Here is a 20,487-nt window from a genome sequence, read left to right as displayed (position 1 = left end):
TTAAAGTCCTTAAATTTTAACTTTATGGTGTATTTGGGCGTATTAAAACGTTTTTATTTTTTATGATTTTATTCGTTTATTGTTTCTTATCTAAGTACTTGATAAACTATTTATTGCCATTTCAATAAGTAATTGAATTGTTAAATTTTAGGGGAAGTTTACGTACTGGATGATGGGGGCGAAGTGGACCTTGATTTAGGAAATTACGAACGTTTTTTAAACATCACTCTACATCGTGACAACAACATCACAACCGGAAAAATCTATCAAGCCGTGATTGAAAAAGAAAGACACGGAGATTATTTAGGCAAAACCGTTCAAGGTAAATCAACTTATTCATCTAGTGTTTATAAAACTAAATTTATTTTTAACACATCAGTTGTGCCACATATTACTGACGCTATCCAGGAATGGGTGGTCCGTGTAGCGAAAATTCCCGTATCAGAATCGGGAAAAATCCCCGAAGTTTGCATAATAGAATTGGGAGGAACGATCGGTGATATTGAAAGCATGGCCTTTGTTGAAGCATTCAGGCAATTCCAGTTTAGAGTCAAACGAGAAAATTTCTGTGTAGCTCATGTCTCTCTTGTACCCCAGGTAACAGTAGTGGAAAAAATAATGTATTCTTTTCGGTCACTGTACTATTTTAGCCTCGCACAACCGGTGAGCACAAAACAAAACCCACCCAGTCTTCCGTACGAGAACTCCGAGGGCTCGGCCTCTCCCCCGACATTATTGTTTGTAGATCAGAGAAACCAATAGGTCAGAATGTCAAAGAAAAAATATCGAATTTTTGCCATGTCGCTCCCGAGCAGATAATTAGTATTCCGGACTTGCGTTCAATATATGAAGTTCCGGTATTTATGGAATCGCACGGTATTGCCGAATATCTTTGTAGTCGATTGGATTTAGGAGTGAAACTTTTGCCTCCCATGAGGAAATACATGAGGCAATGGATCGAGCTTACGGAACGCATTGAGCATTTAAAATATGAAGTTAATGTGGCTTTAGTAGGGAAATACACAAGATTGGAAGATTCGTATACGTCTATAACCAAAGCATTGCAACATGCTGCCAATAAGATTGGGTATAAAGTTAATATTAAATTTATCGAGGCTTCCAATTTGGAGAAAGCGATGTTGGCGGAGGATCCGGCGGCTTATCATGACGCTTGGCATCAGCTTTGCAAATGCGAGTAAGTATTGGTTAAATTGTTTTGTTGATTTGGTTTAAATTGATGTTAAAAAGGCGAGGTTAATGTGCCGTTGATGTGGTAAAATTTCTAGAAATGTTTTTTGTATTGTTTAGTTAAAATATTACCTATTTAACTCTAATCAATTCTTATAAATTATTAAAAATGGAACACGATTTGAGTCAAAGTTGACGTCAATTTGCTATTTAAAACGGGAGACAAAGGGGTCAGATTCCATCGTCGGCAAACTAAAATTAAAAATTGATTGTAGGTCTTAACAGAATTTAATCTTGTATAACAATATGAAAATTTATTTTTAAACAATTACTGGTTCGTAAATATGATTAGGTATTTTGGTTTAGCAAAAAATGGAAGTTTGTAAAATTTATGGAAACAGTAATTTGGTGTCCGATATTTTATCTAACTTCCTTGATAAAGAAGTATCAAGAGAACTATGTAAACGATATTTTATTGGTTTAAATGGTTATGAAATTTAATAAGTGTGTGATCTGAAATCACATCTAGATAAATATTTTCCTCTCTTTTTTTCCAATTTATTCTTTATCTTCTGTTTCTATTCTATTCTTACTGTAGTATTTTTTGTCCTATATGCTCAATCTTCTAATATCTATTTTAATCTTTATTCTCTTTTTTCCACTCTGTGATTTGTTTTCTCTGTTTTTAATTTTTTCTATATTTAATATTGTTTTTTAATTTTTTTTTTGGTTTCTATTCTCTATTCTAAATCTTTAGTCTATATTTACTATCGTTTAACCTCTTTCTTCTATTCTTTGTTTTTGTTCTCTCTAATCTTCTCACTTCTTCTTTTTCATTCTTGTTGGCTGTTTACACCTCTTTTTACTATTGTTAATTCTGTTTCTATCTTGTGTTTTCTTATTTTTTATTCTCTTTTTTTCTTTCACTTGGAAAACAGAGGACCAGAAAAAACAACAAAGAAGAAAAGAAATGACAAAAGATAAAGTATAGTTCTTATTTTCTTTTTAATTTTTTCTACATATACATATCTTACATTATTTGTCTTCTATTTTCTATTCTCTATCTTTAGTCTTTTATTTCCTACTTCCTTCTCATAATCTTTTAATCTCTCTCTTTCTTGTATTTGTTATCTTCTCTTTGTTCTTTGTTGCTTTCTCTTCTCTCTCTTCCGTGTCTTATCTTTATTTTGTCTCTACCTCCGGTTCTCTAATTTTTATTTTCCCCTTTCTTACTATCTTTGTTCTTTAATTTTTTTTTTCATTTTTATTTCATTTCATCCTCTTTGTTTTCTGTTTTCAGTTATCTCCTATCGCTTCCTTGTTTGCTGTTGACAACTTTCTATTTACAATTCTTTCTTTATTCTATTTTCGGTTCTCTAATTTGTATTCTTCTCTTGTTTTTCCCTTGTCCTTTAATCTTTTTCATTGTTTTCTGTTGCCCTTGTTCTTAACAGAGAACAGGAAAAGACAATAAAGAAGAAGAGACATTAAAAAATATACAGGATATATAAAAAAAGATGTTTTCTCTGTTCACAGTTATTTGTTTCTTCTACTCTGTTCTTTATTTTCTATTCTATATTTTTTATTTATTTTACTATATTTACGTAAACGCAGTTAAACTTTTACTTTTGTTAAATGATGGCATTTTGTATTCTGAATACAAAAAAATACTTTTCCTCTACATGGAATAAAATGACGCTTTATTCCTTTGCTTTGACAAATAATCTGATACTTTATTCCTTTGGGAATAAAATTAATGAAATGCTGATTTTTACTCTTAAAATGATCTACAATTGAATGACTTGAAACTTTTAAGTTTTTTAGCCTAAACAAACTTCATGATATCGATTTTTCCACTTAAATTTGCAATTGAATGAACTGAATATTTTGACAAATTATTTAAGAAATTAATGTAGTCTTTTGGGAGGAAGTCTTGTATGCATCTCTGGAATAAGCATCGTTAATCCCTTGAATGAAAACGACCTCGGCTCCTTTCAGTCGCCTCTGGCATTACCTACCTGGTGATTAAAATGGTTGTTTATTCCCTTGATACATAAATAACTATTGTTATCCCTCAGTTGATTTTTATAATGTTTTTAAAGTGTGTTACTGTTTGTGATATTATTTCCATGTTTTTAGCTGTGTTGTGGTTCCTGGCGGCTTCGGAAAACGTGGCGTCGAAGGCAAAATAGAAGCATGCAAATGGTGTCGTGTGAACTCGAAACCGTTTTTGGGCATTTGTTTGGGCTTTCAAACTGCTGTGATTGAATTCTCTCGTAACGTACTTAATCTTAAAGATGCTCATTCGACCGAATGTAACGAAACCGTGGAGCATCCTGTGATTATAGACATGCCGGAACATAATACGGGTGATATGGGAGGAACAATGAGGTTGGGGAAACGAACTACAGTTTTCAAACCAAACATTCAGAGTAAAATTAGTAAGTTTTTTTGTGCACATTGTTTGCAATAATAGACTTATTAATTGTTGAATAGAACGTCTTTATGGTAACAAGGAACAAATCGAAGAACGTCACAGGCACAGATACGAAGTCAATCCCAAGTACATTGAAGATCTCGAAAAACAAGGATTAAAATTCGTGGGGGTAGACATCGATGCAGAACGGATGGAAATACTTGAAATACCGACTCATCCCTATTACGTAGCAGTTCAATTTCATCCTGAATATTTATCAAGGCCCATGGAACCCTCACCTCCATTCATGGGTCTTATTCTAGCAGCGAAAGATAGACTTAATTCGTATTTTGCTAGAGGTTGTAAATTATCTCCTAGAGAACCACAATCGGACTATTACGATTCTGGTACGAATTAATTTTACTCGAGATATTTTGTGTTGTATGCCGCTATATTTTAGATGATGATGTCGATCATTTAACGTTGAAACAAGCGACTCTTTATTCCACAGATGAAACTGATGGAAGCAGTACTTAAATTATTCGATGGGAAACTAACATTCCAATTTTCATAGTTGCTTAAAAAATTGTGATTTTTAAATGATGGGTGGAAATTATGGTTGGTTGGACTGGATCTCAGTCAGCTTTATTATTCAATATTTTGGGCAATTACAAACTGGTCTTAATTTAAATAGATATTTAAAAAATGTTGTTTAATTTGTGAAAAATTAATTTTTATAGAATTGCATTGCATAAGGGACATTTTTTTATTTTATGGAACTTCCTTGAGTTTTTTAAGGATTTATTAATTTGGACGTCATTGGCATTCGACCCATCATTTATATTCATTATTTTATCATTTTTTTAAGCAAGTTGTTTACCAGATTCCTGTGTAGTAAGTTGTATGAGTTTATTAAGATAAGCGCAACATTATTTTGTTTATTGAAGATTCAGAAATATAGGTATTTTTGCTTTAGTCGGTGTTTTTTTACTCTACATCTAAGTGCAAAACGCACAAGAATATAAATATACTTTCAAAAAAACGAAAAACAATAAGATAATAGGTGAGGACAATTTGTGTTGAGATAATAACATTTTTTGATAAATACTTGCAGAATAATTTCAGGAACCGGAAGTAGATCAAGGTTATAGTTTTGGCCCTGCTCGTTTATTATTAATTTGTTTTTTTTAATAATAATAATTAAATTCGAAATGTTATGGTCTTAAGCTAAAACGGTTTGAATCGCACGGGCGATTTTACATAAAAAATTGTTTATCGACCATAAGAATCCACATCTTGAAAAAATTGCCACATTATTGAAATAATTATTACAGTAATCACTTTGCTGCTGGTCATTGTTTTCATACTTGCGTACACGTGTGTATAATATCTGATTACATAATTTTTTCAAAACTTAAATTTTTAATTAACTGAAGACTATATTTGAATTTTAACTCTCGTAAAAACAATTATTATTGCCACAGCGAATTTTCAAAATGTAGTACGAAATCAAATATTTACTAGGAGAGATAAAAAAATAAGAAATTTTAGTTTTAACCAATTTGTTAAAATCGATTTTGCATTCTGTTGAATTTCTTCAAACCATTGTTTATTGACATTTTAAGCCAGAAATTTTAACAAAATGTGTCAAAAAGGCATTAAAAAATGTTATCAACACAGACATTGTTCATTCTCAATCAAGATCAGGCACTTTGTGAAATACATGATATACCAAAAAGATGGGAACAAAGAGTAACCTGGGGTTCTCCAGGCCAAAATAAAGCAATTTATTCTATATGAAGTTGCACCGTTTTAAAGTTATAGGGTGCCAAAACTTAAAAATTATTTTCGTTTTTTTAAATATTTTTTTAGTGGAGAAATGGATTTTTATGAAAATTGGTACAGTCAATTTCATATCAAAACCACATGTTTGGTGATATTTCTTTTGTTTTATTATTATTGTAAAGTACTTACCTATTAACAACTTAATACATTTTAAGCCATCGTAATCCGAGTGGCATAATTGTTTTTTTTATTCGAAAGGTACAATACTTTTGAACAATTTTTGTATTTTACAAATTTTTGTATCGGCCTTGATTTTAATTAAGTAAAAAGTAATTTAATTAGACGCTTTTAAAATTGTATTAAAAAAATTGATTTTAGTTTTTTTTATGTATGCTTGTGTTAGTTAAATATAATGTAATTAATTTAAACAAAAAAAAACAGTTTCATTGGCGTCCTCTAATCTTCTAAATTTTAAACGGTACAACTTGGTATAGAATTATGTTGGGTTAAATCGCTTTTTTTTGGCTTGGGGAATTTAAGGTTACTTTTTGTCCCTATCTTTTCATTATATCCAATTATACAAAATAAATTACAATTAAAATATATTCCAAGTCGAGAGAAATAAAATCCATCAATTAACAAACTTATTTAAAACCTAGCATTTTTTTAACGGAAGTGCCAATTCCACACAACCATTGATTCATTTTAAACGAAAATCCCTGATCTGGGTGAGGTTTCCCAAACACGAAAACTTCATTAGAAACTTGCTTATTATCAGTATCTTCATCTTCTCTTGGTTTCAAAGTTACAAAAAAAGACGGAGGTTTCAAACTCGTGTTTGTTTCTCTAATCGGCTGTCTTTTTGAAATTTTTAAAGGACTAAAAATGTTGTTTTCAGCCTGCAACAAACCAAAAATAAATAAACATAATAGTACAAAAACACACGTCATACAAATGGTGATTTCCGTTTCCTCAATTTTTGACCCGGACTCAACCCAATTTCGTTATATTCCCCCAAATTTTTTCTCTTGACTGGTCTGCGTACTGTACTTTCCTTCCTCAAGGTTTTCCGGTCGTTAACAAGAGTCTCAATCGCTGATTCAATCTCTTCGACCCATTTAACCGTCTCGGAATAACTACCATCGTAAAGAACCATTTCTTCGTTTTGGCAAACCACCCTGAAAGCCCCCTTATCGTAAACCGTTTCAATTTTGCATTTAGCGAGCGGGAAAATTCCACAGCATTTCAACGAATTCACTTTAACTTCTTCTTTCTTCATTTTGCAAAACATGATAATGTCGTTCATGAGCACCACGTGTGTTTTTCGACTGTGACCAGATTTGGAGATTTGAAACAAAATTCCCTCTTTTAGTAACTTCCGGCCGGGGGTAATAACATTAGGCTCTCCGCTTAGCAAACAACGTTGCAATTCGATGAGTCTCTGCATGTTTTCCTGCTCTTTGATGATGGTGTTAATGTGGTGAGCGGCGTTTTCGACTTTGGTTAAAGAGTCTTGAAGACTTTCGTAGTCTTCATCTGAGGTGTTTGTTAGCTTGAGGAGAGACGATAAAAGGAGTTTGTAGCGCGGAACTCGCTGAATGGGGGCTATCAGAAGAGCTGAGAGTTTTGACTGGACTTCAGGCCGGGTTTCTTGCAGTTCGAGGAATTGGCCAAATTTAGGATTATCACGGTGGCAGTTCTGAAATGCAAACCATCAATTTACTGTTACCACTTGTTGTTTGTCTTACTTGGAGAATGTCAAGGCTGTTTTTGAACCCTGAGGCGTAGAATGAGTAACATTTGAAAAAGGGGGCGATTTTCGAGAACGCCCTAGCCACATTATTGGGGTTTTTGCTCAATTCTTGATGCAACTCTTTATTTATTTTAAAAATTGTGTTAAAGTCGCCAAATAAAAGGTCGAAATCTCTAGGTTTTAGCAACATTTTCTCTTGCACTGGTTTGATGAAAAACTCCATTATAACTTCCAAGTGTCTAAGATAGTTTTCCTCAGATTCGAGTATTTCCCTCAGGATATTTGCCTTTTGATTGCGACGAGTGGATTGCTCGTTTTCGCATTCGATTTCTTCGAGGGCTTCGGTCATCCGTTTTCGAGTTTTTGAGGTTAGAAGATTTCGTTCGTTGATCACTTTCTTGAGCTCAACACTAAAATCGACGGCTGCTTTTGGGGTCACAGGCTCGAGGAGGACGTAGCACGGTTTTACTTCCGGAGTCCACATTTTTCCGGTTTTTTGCAAATTAATAAAAAATCTCTATTTGAATTTGAATAATAACAAAACCGTTTGAAATAGTGGTGGCATCTGGTGGGGTCAGAAACGCCAATGACATTGCCAACATTAAAATGTCACTGTCCCCAGAAATTTTTGGCTTAATTTTTTATGTTGATTGATGAATATTTTTAAATTAAGTGGAGTCAACTTTTTTGATTTTTTGAAAATTTGAAAATTTTCAAAACAATTACTATGGGTAGTAATAAAGCGATCAGTAAATAATTCAATTTTGATCAGTATGAAATGATAATAAATGATAATAATGATCAATATTTAATTAATTTTTGCACAGTAAAAAATTAAAGTAATTAGTATAATTAGTATATTTTGCACAGTAAAAATAATAAATGCTAAGTAAAGCAGGCGCAGTATTTTATTGTAATTTGTTCAGTAAAAAAATCAAAATTAGTAAAACAACAGAAAATTTAAAGAATTTTCAGTCTTGATTACATAACAATGTATGGCCTTTGCGCAATGTTATTTATTATGATTTTCTACAGTGTGTACTCGTTTCGAAATTCTTGACTTGGCTCCTTCGTCGCCTCGTCCAGAAACGTCTTACTGGTACTGTAAAATCTCATTTACCAGACTTATAACGTAAATATCTACTAGGTATTCCTGCGCATTTAATTTGTTCCTAATTATTACTACTATTACGGTTTGGTACAGTGGTGGTGTCAGGAGTGCCAATGTGATTGCGAACATTGAAGTGTTACTATCACCAGACATTTTTTCCTTGTTTTTAAGTTGAATATCTTCATATGAGGCATTTTTAATTAAAAAATTGCTGAGTTTTAAGATATAGACTAGAAAAATAATTTTTCTAAAAGGACGTAAACAAAGTTTCATTGTTGTGTGATTGCCCTAATAATTCGTAATAAGGTACAGTTTCATAATACAATGAATAAACTTTATCTTACGCATGTATTAAAAAAAATACATACATATGAAAAAGCTATACACAGTATGTTCTCGGATTGAGTTTACAAGAGGAAAAATTTTTTTCTTTGCAGTTTTGACGTAAAACCAAAGATACAGAATTTTTCCTCTTGTAAACTCAATCCGGGGACATACTGTTTACCCTTAATTTTTTATTATTTTAATAAATTTGTAGTTATCTATTAAATTTAGCGTTAAATTAAAATATTTTATTGAATAAAAGTGAGGATTAACACTATCTTCCTTATTTAAAATAAAATCGTATTTATTTTTATTAGATATACAATACAATACAATACAATCTCAGTTTTGTGTTGTGTGTTTTCACCCACAGAATTTTTTATTTAGATCAAAATTTCGTAAAATGCGTGAATTTTCTACTCAAAAACTCTTTAAATACTTGAAGTAGGTGAAAATTACATCAGCCTAAAAAAATTAGTATTCCTGTTTTAAAAATAGTATATTACATATCAAAGTGGAAAGTGTTTCATTTCTGTTGGAGAGACTTAAATTAGTTTACTTTGCTTTGGATTGGTAGAGTTTTTGAGAAATTAAAATTCATGGGACTTTCACCAGAGCATTTCGAAGGTTATCACTCATCATGCATGTTGAAATGATAAGAAGATGGTAAGATGATAAGGTTTGAGTGGGTTGGTACTAACAAAAAATTCCAGACACATGAAAAATATCATCTATAAGAGCCACCTAATAAATGGCATAGAACATATAGAACACGCATTTCGAACAAAATAGAAATCTGATTTTAATGCATATTATTTTGCTCACTCGGCTTTAATCAGTTTTGATTTACAGAAAACAGTTATATGATTGTAAATGAGCAGATATGTATTCAATTATTTTATCAATTTGTTACATCTAAAAAATAGGCCATGTTTAATATTTATCTTACGATACTATTGTCTGTAAAACAATACCTAGCAAGATTTTCTATTAACAGTACCTAAAAATGCGGGTTACAATAGTGACATTATTCGCCTTTTTGGGCTTTGCACATGGCGTTAGTTATGAAGGGTAGGTAATCATCAAACATTCTAAATTGAATTGCAATAATAATATTTCAGATACAAGGTGTATACAGTATCACCTACAACAGAATTACAAAATGCATATTTACAAGAATTGGAATCAAGTCCCGATTTCGACTTTTGGTCAAAAATTAACAAAGTTGGTGCTCCGGTCGTGATTATGGTAGCGTCTAACGTCCAAAAACCATTTGAAAATTATTTAACAAGACATAATATTAATTTTGTGGTCACAATTGAAAATGTGGAACGGTAGGAATTTTCCATTACCAAAACCAATGTTTTTACCCAAATTTTAGAACCATCCAGACTGAAAAAGCCTACCACACTTCTCGCCAAGCTCGAAAATCAACTCGTATCACTTTCGACCATTATCTCCGCCACCATGAGGTATACCATACTTTACCAAAACCATTTAAAAAACCATTTTTCAGATCAACTCGTACTTGGCCCAACTGGCAAAAACCAACCCTTCGCTGGTCACTCTTGAAACCATCGGTTGGTCGTACCAAAACCGTTCCATGGACCTCGTCCGCATCTCTTCCGGTCCTTCGGATCCACCAAAACCGGTCATTTTTATCGACGCTGGCATACATGCCAGAGAATGGATAGCCCCAGCCCTTGCCCTTTACATCATCAACCAACTGGTTGAAAACCCCGATAATTTGAACCTAACGAGTGACATCGACTGGATTATCCTCCCTAGTGTCAATCCAGATGGTTATGAGTACACTTGGACCACGAACCGTCTCTGGCGCAAAACCATTTCTCCAGGTCTGGTTTGCGATGGTTGCGATGCTAATCGCAACTTTGATTTTCATTGGATGGAATCAGGGGCTAGTAATTGGGAGTGTTCGGATACCTACGCTGGAAAGACGGCTTTTTCCGAAGTGGAAACTCAAAATTTGAAAAATTTTTTACTCAAAACTCCAAATATTGAGGCTTATATCACTTTGCACAGTTATGGGCAATATTTCTTGTACCCTTGGGGCTATATTGATAAGCTTTGCGATAATTGGGAGGAGTTGGATCAGTTGGCTCATACTATGGATGATGCGATTAGTGCTGTCAATGGGACAAGGTATACCATTGGTGGGTCAACGGCTACGCTGTATGCCGCAGCTGGGGCTAGTGATGACTGGTCAATGGGTGTGAGGAATGTTAGTATTGTGTACACATGGGAGTTGCCAGGAGGGGGCACTTATGGCTTTGATATGCCTCCCGAGAGGATTGAGGGAGTTGTGGTCGAATCGTTTGAGGGGGTCAAAGTTTTGGCCGATTTTGTTGCCAAAAATAGGAAATAATTTTTTCATTTTGGTAAACTTGTAGTAAAAGTAAAACAGATAATAAAATGGTTTGAACGTTGTTAACAGATAATAAAATGGTTTGAACGTTGTTAACGAGATTTTGCTTCAAGAGTCCGAAAAATAACAAATATAAGGCCGAAATGGCATTACAGGTGAATTTGATCTATGTTCTCCAAGTGTAAGTAAGTAAAATAGAAGTTTCTAAGTCAACTCTACGTTGAGTGATAAAATGTTTTATCAAAAAGGTCAACAAGGATCATGTTTCGGGAAAATTTTTGCCATTATTAGCCAATAATTTAGAGCTCTAATTTAAAAGATTAAAATAAAATAAAAAAATTTAATACGATGAATAGAATCACATTATTTCAGTGGGAAAAGTTCAAAGAACTAAATAATTTTTTTTAAATTAGAGCTCTAAATTTTTGGTTTTGCCGAAACATGTCTCTTTTTGACCTTTTTGAAATAACATTTTATTACTGAATGTGAAGTTGACTTAGATATTACTATTTTACTTAGAAATGACATTATTTTAGCCTTTTGTGAATGTTAAAGTAAGGTTTTAAATTAAAAACTTATTTTTTCTCTAAAAATTTTCCAATTTATGTTAAAATAATGGCTTTAGTTTTATTTGTTTTAAGCACGTTTTTGAGTTAAAAACATACCTTACTGTTCGCTATTTCGCTCAAAATCATCTATAGTGGTTATTATTATACTTTGAAAGCACATTATTTTTTTTATCTTATTGAAAAAAAGATCATTGTTTGGCGATAAATAGTTATTAAAAAAATTGCTAATAAGGCAAAATTTATACTAGACTTGAAATGTAAATATAAGTCAAAATATTAACCATTTTCAATATCCTATAGCCAAAATAAAAAAAAAGAAAGTATTTGTTTATTTCTTTATTTTATTTTACATTTCATATTGTCACACTTATCTACTTTTTCTGTATTTTTTTATTTTACTTACCTTTTGTTTATATCTATTGTTTTATTCTATTACGTCTTGTTTAACAATACACATTTCACTACATTACACTTAGGTAAGTAAATGTTTCAAAGTTCTTAGGCGCCATATTTTAACATTTATTTGAATTGTTAGTTATTGAACTGGAATTAGAGAAAAACTGCTGACGTTTGAACTTTGCCGGAAAGCGGAACTTTATGTCGCTGCGCTAGCACGCCACCGGCTAATGTCTCTGCTTTAATCTAATATTCACATACAAAATAATAAAATACAATAAATAATTCACATATGAAAATTTTTAAAATTAATTTTCTGCTTATCTATAAGGTTTTATACACTTTTCTAAGTCTCTTAGCTCTTTAGAAGTGTATTGGATTGATCAATTTTGATGTCTTTATTTTTTTTTTGATATTTGTCAAAATTTTGGTCGATTTTAGGAACTCGGAGCGTATATCAGCTAATAACTCCGACACTATTATCAATAATAATCCTTTTGTGTTTAGTACTGTTGGAAAGCACTTTTAATTTTTTGTCTTAAAAAAAATAATGTTTTGGCCATCAGAAAATAGCTAGTAAAGCAAACTTAATAACGTAGCACGAACCACTAATACAATATTTATGAAAAAAATTGCTTTCAAGGGCTGTCAATTGGTTTGTGTCCCTCTGGATTTCGTCTCGTATACAGGGTGTGTCCCAATCTAGGGCAATAAATCCAAATTAGCGAATGAAAAATACAGACGAGGCGAGTGTTCATAAAGTTACAGATCACGTATCGAGGCAGCTTTAACATTTAGAGGCGAAATGTCACCCTAGAGCTTTATTTGGATCCCAACCGCACTATAATGACCGAAAGGTCATTGAAAATTTATTATCATTAGCTGTCATATTTTCTGAAATATTGGCGTGTGTGTCTTCGATTGGTCGCCCAATTTACGTCACGTTGATGGATCGCTCGAGGAGTTGACAAAATCAAGATCGAGAGAAAAAGAATGTTTTGCAAAATATTTATAGACAACTGAATTTAAATTTTGTTGATTAAAACTCTAAAATCCCTCTTTGTCTATTTACAGCATTCGGTAAAATATCCCTAGGCGTCACGACGCTCGCATTGGAGAACAAAGCCAACTGTCCGTACTAACCACAACCAAACTACCCTTTCTTCCATAAGAGAACCACACAATGCTTTATTCCAAATTTGGCAGTCTTTTTTCCTTACAAGACAAATAATCAAAGTCCAACTAGCTTCCAGTCAAGTAAATAGCAATTAGAATATAATGTAATCGCAATAAAATGAGATTTGTGATAACGGTAGTGAGAAATTACGTGTTTTCTGCGTTTTAGGGGAGAGATGCCAACTGACAGGATAATTTCCTGAACGGACGGTCAGACATGCAAATGGAAATTGCGAAAATTAGGAAATTTGCTTAACTACGCACGAAGGAATTAAAAAAATATGGAAAAATGCAAACAAAATACAACCTTATGGTGTAATGATAGAGAAATATGCTATTAGCCCAGACAAATTACACAAAAATAGGGCGATCGGTGGAAAAAAATCCTAGAGTTGGATTTTTTTTAACGCTTTCTTTATTCTTGGGTAAACATATATCAAAAGTTCCCGATGGTGGGGGGCGAGCTCGAGGAGGGGGAGGGGGCTAAAGGTGTCTTTTTTAGTTGGGGAACGCTTTACACATATAAATACTTACCATATACTAATGAAATGTGTTTCAAAGGATTTTTAATGCAATTTTATGTAGACTCCAACCTTTTGAAGCCTACGGTTAGTCCTACGACAAAAATGAATAGCACCATTTTTGTAGGAAATTTTGATGCAGAAATAGACTTCTACAGAAAATTCTGCATAAATTACATAAATGATGAACTTGTATTTATAGACCCTCGTGACTCCCCCTTCATTTAGTGAAGTGGACCCAGTAAATTCAATTTACTGTCAGTTTTTTTTAAATTACAAGACTATTAAATGCAGATAAAGCACATTTTTTTAAATGATGTTTTTTGTCTGCCCTGTAACTGGCTTACGGTTAGTCCTACAACAAAAATGCAAAGGAACATTTTTGTAGAAAATTTTGTAAGCTTTAATTTTGATAAGACCTATAGGAGTGATAATTTCCGAGATATAAGCAAAAAAAACAAAAAAAAACACCTTTAACCCCCTCCCCCTCCTTGAGCTCGCCCACCACCTTCAGGGACTTTTGATATATGTCTACCCAAGTGTAAAGCTTTTAAGAAAAATTCCAACTCTCTAGTATTTTGTTCCACCGATTTATCTAATTTGACTGGGCTATATCTTTTCAAAGCCATTGTGAAATTTATTCATCCAAAAGGAATAGTATGTTACATAACGAGCACGGAAAGTGATAAATAACGCACCAGCGGGAAAGTTGCGCACGAGGCGTCAGCCGAGTGCAGGCAATTCCGCGAGTGCGTTAGACACTTTCCTGCAAGTTTTGTACACTATTTTTCCTGCGACCATAAATTTTTTTTTTCATAACGATTTATTTTTTATATCGCATACAAAAACACGTCGAATAACGATTTATTTTTTATAATGGATACAAAAAAAAATACGTTGAATGAAAAAATACAAAACATTCGAGTGTGAATTGTGCGTTATGCGTTAGATTTCTAACACACAGCGCGAAAACAAATCGCACAGGTTTTTCACCTCGTATGATATTGCCAATTTTCGCGCATATGTAATTGTGCGTTATGATCTAGTTTCGTATATGGTCGTGGGAAAATTAGTTTTTACTCAGTAAGAGGAAATAATACCATATATGGAGCTACTTTATAAAAGTGGGGATAATTTATTTTTACCGCTGTTCCGATTATCGAGTGCATGTTCGGATCATAGCTCGATATTCGGATTACAACAGGTTCGTATTAAAGAGGTTTAACTGTATTTTAATTCAATTTATTTACCAAACTAGACAAAACAAAGTATAAATCCGATCAGCTCTGGATTTGTACTTTCGTCAGGTAGAATGAAATTTAAATTTTTTATTAATATTGTTTATTCCACAATCACGTCTACATGAAATAATTACAAACGGTTTTCAATAAAAGTTTAATGCTTTTCCATAATTATTCCCAGCGGAAATACCACTAATAAAAGCAATAATAATCCACCCGGTTCTTATTTATGAGTAATTTAAGTAATGCACTTCTGCCACTAGTTCTATTATTAGCCGTAAACTCGTTTGAAACTTCCCATTTTTCCGATTCGAATGTGTACCCACTTTTAATCTTTTACCCTGTGTAAAGGATGGATGCGGACTTGATTAGTACGGAGTGTGTTGAGGTATCCTTCAGCATATGATTGATGAGACTGCATGTCTGCTCCACGTCCATCGTCAAAATTAGTCCACTCACTCTATTTTAACTTTTAATAACTTATGACACTTTTAACACGCCATTGATTCGGTATTAAATTGCTCGCGAACGCAATTACAACAATGTAACGACTCAAAGGCTTGACAAAAATTCCAATGATTAATTGTCAAAAATTAAAAATCGCTTTCAAAACGATGAATATTCAAACGACTATAAAACGGATACACGAATACTCACTCAAACGAAAAATGCCACTCGGCGAAAATCAGTTAACATCATGATTTTATGTTTATTCATCGGGTTTTTGTATGGGGAGAGAGCAGAAGAAGCGTTTAAATCTTCAACAAGCTATCCAGAAATTCATTATGTCAATGAAAAGGATGAAATGGTCAAATTGAAATTGAGTCTTTAAAAGAAAACACAAAAATATAATAAACAAATTTTAATCTATTACTAACATGGCTGTGTTTTCTGTTCCTTCTCTCTCATCTTTTTTTGGACATTTTTTTGTTGTTGATTTTTGCTTTGTTTTATGGGTCTTTATTACTCTTATCTTTATTCTCTATTTTATATTTTTTTTCCATTCTTTTTTCTTATTTTCTTCTTATTGCTAGTTCTTTATATACTGTTCTGTCTTCTGTTCTTTTTTCTTTATTCTCTAATGTTTTTATTCTTATTCTATTTATTTTTTGTTTTATATCTTTAATCTTTTAGCCTTTATTTTAATCTTTTTCCCTATATTTTTTATTTTATTTTGTGTCTACTGTTCGTAGTCTTCTTATAGTTGTTTCCTGTTTTGTTTTTTTTATTTGTTATTTTTTTGTTTTTTTTTAAATATTTTTTTGTTTTGTTCTATCTAACTTTTTTTCTCTTTCTTGTTTTCTGTTTACACCTCTCTATTTACTATTTTTTGTTTATTCTGTCTCCATCTTTTGTTCTCTAATTTTGATCGAGTTTATTTTTTTTATTTTTCTGTTCTTTGTTCTTATTTAATTGTTTTTTTTACTTTGTATTGTTTTTCTATCTTTTGCCTCTTTCTATCTAGAGGACAGAGAACGGAAACCGACAACAAAGACGAGAAGAAATTAAAGAAGATAGAGGGTAGAGATGGAAAAGCGAAGAAAGTTTTTTTCTGTTTCCAGGTTTTTGTTTCATCTTTTTTGTTCTTTATTTCCTATTTTCTAAGAAACCAATAAAAGCTTTTTTTACTTTTGTTAAATCATGGTATTTTTGTATTTTAAATAGGTACAAAAAATTACGTTATCTATTCAAATTTGTTTCCATAAAACAATAGCTTCTACTATATTCCATGAAGCTTCAAAAATTAAACATAAATTCGCATTTTGAAGTGAGTTGGCAACTGCATATTGTCTGTGTTTTTTATTTTTTATTTCTTCAGAAAATGTATTTGAAATTGTTCCTGTTTTGTTTATTGTCTATTTCAATTACTCCAGCATTAACAAGGAAAGATGGCGGTATAAGCAGTGAAATTGAGATGTTTATAAAAAATCCTTTGCTTGTAATGCTTCTAAAATCTGAGATGTGTGACATTTTAAAGAAGAATTGGTCGATTATTAACGATATGGAGGTGATGAAACAGGTGCAACGGTATGGAATAAGTGAAAAACAGATGTGGAATTACGTTAATAATTACATTGGGTGTCCAAGAGTGCAAGAAGCTTTGGGTTCTTTAACAAATTAGTTGACTAATTGGCTAAATAAATGGGTGTTTTAATTTAAATGAAATACTAAAAATGTTTTATTTTATATCTTTCATCACAATTGTGAATAAATAATGTGATTCTTTTCTTAGTGGAAAAGTTCGTTTAATTCATTTAAGTTACTTACTGTTAATAACACAGAAACCAATTTAATTTAAACTAGAAATTTATTGTTTAGTTTGGGTTCATTCAGAAATTTATCAGGTTGATTGATATCAACTAGTTTCGTAGCATTTAATCACGAAATGAATACGCAAAATATTTTTTTAATTTATTTATTAATAATCACAATTTAAATATTGTCGAACAAGTGGTAACATTTCTTCTGAATTAATATTCATATAACTCAAGTATTTTTTAGCAGAGTCCACATAACCTCGTTCCTGCATCTTATCTAACATTTGACAGATATCTTTCTTCGAAAATATCCCGCTCATATTATCGATTGCTTCACTTATAGTCTTTTTCAACGCTTGCTGTTTGTCTACTTCTTCTTCGGAAGAAACAAAATAAAAAGAAAAAAATAAAGTAACTAAAAGGAACAGGTTGAGTGTTACACTAGACATTTTAGCAAACTAAAGTGCAATATCTTTTATAAATGTGTCTTTCACTGACATATTTAACCTTTTTATGATACCAACAAAGTGATAAGGGTTATCGCAGTTTGAGTCATTTTTCAATGTTGTAGACTGGCTTAAGTACCTATTTAACATTTTTTGCTTTTGTTTTACGAAATAATGACTAACTGAATATTAAAATGACTTGTTTTTAGAAATTTACAAAAAAGCAAAGTTTTGATAACTTGGAAATATGAAAAATATTGCGTTTTACAAACTCGGGCTGGTCTTAGGGTCGGTTTTTGAAACGATTTCTCGTTAGATAAATTTTATCGGTTCCATAATTGCTATAGAAAGATCAATCAGATGAGTGCTACCTTAGTGACTATCGAACCGATAAAATTTATCTAATGTTAAATCATTTTAGAAACCAGGCATTAGTTAGGCAAAAATCAAAAATGCATTAAAACAGTGCATTTTAATGTGAAATAAAATGAGTATAATAATTAAGAAAATTAAAAAATATAACAAACAAATTAACGTTTGAAATGGAGTTAGAAATTGTTATTAGAAATAAGTAAATTTTCTGAAAGAAGTTTTTGATAAAAGCCTGTACCAGTAAGAAATATTTTTTTTATAAAAAACATTAAAAATGAGTGAGAAAATTATCTATTCTTTGTTTCTCTTTTATTCGATAACCTTTTTTCTTTGTTTCTTGTTTTGTGTATCCATGTTTTTCTTTGCTTTTATTTCTTTTTTTATTCTTTTTTATTTATGCTTACTTAATTCTCTGTTTTTTTGTATTACTTCTTTTATTCTTACTTTATTTTTTCCCTGTCTTTTATTCTTCTATCTTCTTTACCTTGGTTCTTTTATTTTCTATCTTCTTTTGTATACTCACTTTTCTCTATTGTTTGTGTTCCGTTTTTTTATTGTTTTTTATTTTTTATTATTTCTTTATGTTCTCTATTTTTTACTGTCTTTTATTCTCTATCCTCGTTTTTTTATTCTCTATTGTTTGCCCTTTATTCTTTTTTATCTATTTTCCATTTTTTACCGGCTACTTTTTATTTTTATTATTACTTTTTCTTCTCTCTTTTTTCTTAGTTATTTTTTTTCCGCTATTTTTTTACTGTATTCTCTTTTGTTCTTACTATTTTTGTTGATTTTTTTATCTTTTGTTTTCTATTTTTTTTTCTTCTCACTTTCTTCTTTTTTATATTTTTATCTACTATTTTCTTATTGTTTTTTTTTTTTAATTTTTTTGTTTTTATTACAATATTTTGTTTTCGTTTTTTTATATTTTTCTTTTGTCAGCAAAAGTCTACAATGGCGTGCTAAGCACTGAAGCGTGTGAGACCCATTATGCATTAAGTATTTATTTTTTGTTCTCGTTTTTTTTATTTTCTATTGTTTATTTATTTTATAATACATATTTTTTTAAGGAAGTATGTACAATTGCGATCATTAAATTTTGTTAGTCAATGTCATTTTTAATTTAAGAAGTCAATTGGCCGTAAATTTTGTAGGTTTTGATGTACTCGTATGTTACAAAATTCGTATGATTTATCTTCGATAATATACCTAGGGACTCAGCAAGTGACATGCACTTCTCACTTAGAAAAGTTTATTGTGATTCACTTGGGACTATTTTCTCTGAAATATGGACACCTAGACGGCGTCTCCTCTCTTACATCAGGTGAGCTTAAATATATCGCAACAAACTATTGATTATAGACAAGCGCTTTGACTTTTTATTAAAAGCGTTTTAGGAAAATGAAAATTTTAAATTGAGTCAAGATTATTGCTTCTTCTTCGGTCTCCAAGGGAGACACTGAACGATATTGAAATGTAAAAGTTTTGAAGATATGACACATAAAATTGCGTGAATTTTTGATGGCCTCTAGCTTGAAATTAATTAGAAAGGTTTGAAGGTGCTTTGATGTCAAAAGAAATGCGAAACCATTTCGATAATAAAAAGGAAGAGCAAAGCTAAGGATCGCCTCGAGCAACATCTAGCGCTGTGATTAAAATTACTTCGAATTTCAATTATTCCAGCTTTGAGCATAATTGGATTAATTAGAACTGTGTTGGAGGCGTTAATTGAAACAATGTGTGTAAAAAATCTTATGCAAATTGTAATGAAATTTCTTTGAGTAAAAATTCATGACACGATTTTCGGACAAAATTAAGTTTTTTGTCGCTACGCACCTACAAAAAGTTTAAACCAACTTTGACGCATATGTGCCAAGGTTTTTAAATGCGTTACTATCTAATTAAAAAACAACGACCATTTTTTAACATTCTAAAAGCTTCGATAATGTGTCACTGTTAAATAGTTTGTGTGTGTGTAAGTTGCTGCATTTATTAATACGAAAATGTTGCGTCTACTTTTCTTCTTATCTTTTTCCAACATTCTTCTTGCTCCGTTTTGTTTGGCTGCTGATGAGCAAGATGATTCCGATAGACAAGAATTGTTAATTCAAACTATCAGAAATCTTATCAACGATGTGATGACTTTGACTTCGAATTTCGACATTTGTCTATTGCTTCAAGAAGGCCTCAAAATCGGAAATAGGATGCTGTCCCAGCAAAACATTGATTTGAATCAAGCGTGGCCTTTTGTGAAACGATATTTTGGCTGCAAGTAAATCACATCTGCAACAGTTTTTGTCTCTAATTAATTAATGTAACTACTAATTAGCAATAAATGTAGAAGATGATTCTTAGGTTTTTGTACTGATGTGTGTGTGAGAGAAATGAGCTTGGAGAGCGAGCCAATGTTTCTATACAGATAAGTAACAAAAAAAATTTTTTTTAACAAAATTGTATCCAACAATATTTTTTTTAATTCTAATAAATAGAGTCTCTGACTAAACGACTAAACTATGTTAATTTTTATTATTAGGAGATTTTTTAGAAA

At 31.5% G+C, this 20,487-nt stretch overlaps 3 protein-coding genes across 4 annotated transcripts in view; 2 read left to right on the top strand and 1 right to left on the bottom strand.

The window, feature by feature from the left end:
* LOC123005505 (CTP synthase) overlaps window positions 1-4,579 on the top strand; it is an 8,575-nt gene extending 3,996 nt beyond the window's left edge. Inside the window, exons 2-7 of one of the 2 annotated variants that reach the window (XM_044399301.1) lie at window positions 152-322; window positions 380-597; window positions 651-1,195; window positions 3,328-3,629; window positions 3,685-4,011; window positions 4,065-4,579. In XM_044399301.1, coding sequence (XP_044255236.1) covers window positions 152-322; window positions 380-597; window positions 651-1,195; window positions 3,328-3,629; window positions 3,685-4,011; window positions 4,065-4,141 — 1,640 coding nt within the window. In that variant the 3' untranslated portion in view covers window positions 4,142-4,579. Of the gene's footprint in view, window positions 1-151; window positions 598-650; window positions 1,196-3,327; window positions 3,630-3,684; window positions 4,012-4,064 lie in introns of both variants that reach the window. The other variant, XM_044399294.1, reaches the window with a different exon arrangement.
* Window positions 4,580-5,978: 1,399 nt separating this feature from the next.
* Window positions 5,979-7,712, bottom strand: LOC123005519 (putative protein tag-52). Its single transcript, XM_044399314.1, has 3 exons — window positions 7,138-7,712; window positions 6,342-7,088; window positions 5,979-6,288 (listed from the first exon to the last, which is right to left on the bottom strand). The coding sequence occupies exons 1-3, from the start codon at window positions 7,624-7,626 to the stop codon at window positions 6,034-6,036; spliced, it is 1,491 nt and encodes a 496-aa protein (XP_044255249.1). The 5' UTR covers window positions 7,627-7,712; the 3' UTR covers window positions 5,979-6,033.
* Window positions 7,713-9,543: 1,831 nt separating this feature from the next.
* On the top strand, window positions 9,544-11,059 carry LOC123003926 (carboxypeptidase B-like). The gene is made up of 4 exons (XM_044396987.1): window positions 9,544-9,648; window positions 9,699-9,911; window positions 9,959-10,049; window positions 10,094-11,059. The coding sequence occupies exons 1-4, from the start codon at window positions 9,584-9,586 to the stop codon at window positions 10,961-10,963; spliced, it is 1,239 nt and encodes a 412-aa protein (XP_044252922.1). The 5' UTR covers window positions 9,544-9,583; the 3' UTR covers window positions 10,964-11,059.
* Window positions 11,060-20,487: the final 9,428 nt, after the last annotated feature.

The sequence above is a fragment of the Tribolium madens genome, unplaced genomic scaffold (assembly GCF_015345945.1).
Source record: "Tribolium madens isolate multiple individuals breed KSU strain unplaced genomic scaffold, Tmad_KSU_1.1 Scaffold_11;HRSCAF=98;Tcas5.2_LG3b, whole genome shotgun sequence".
NCBI lineage: Eukaryota > Metazoa > Arthropoda > Insecta > Coleoptera > Tenebrionidae > Tribolium > Tribolium madens.
This window is presented reverse-complemented; position numbering and strand designations above follow the sequence as displayed.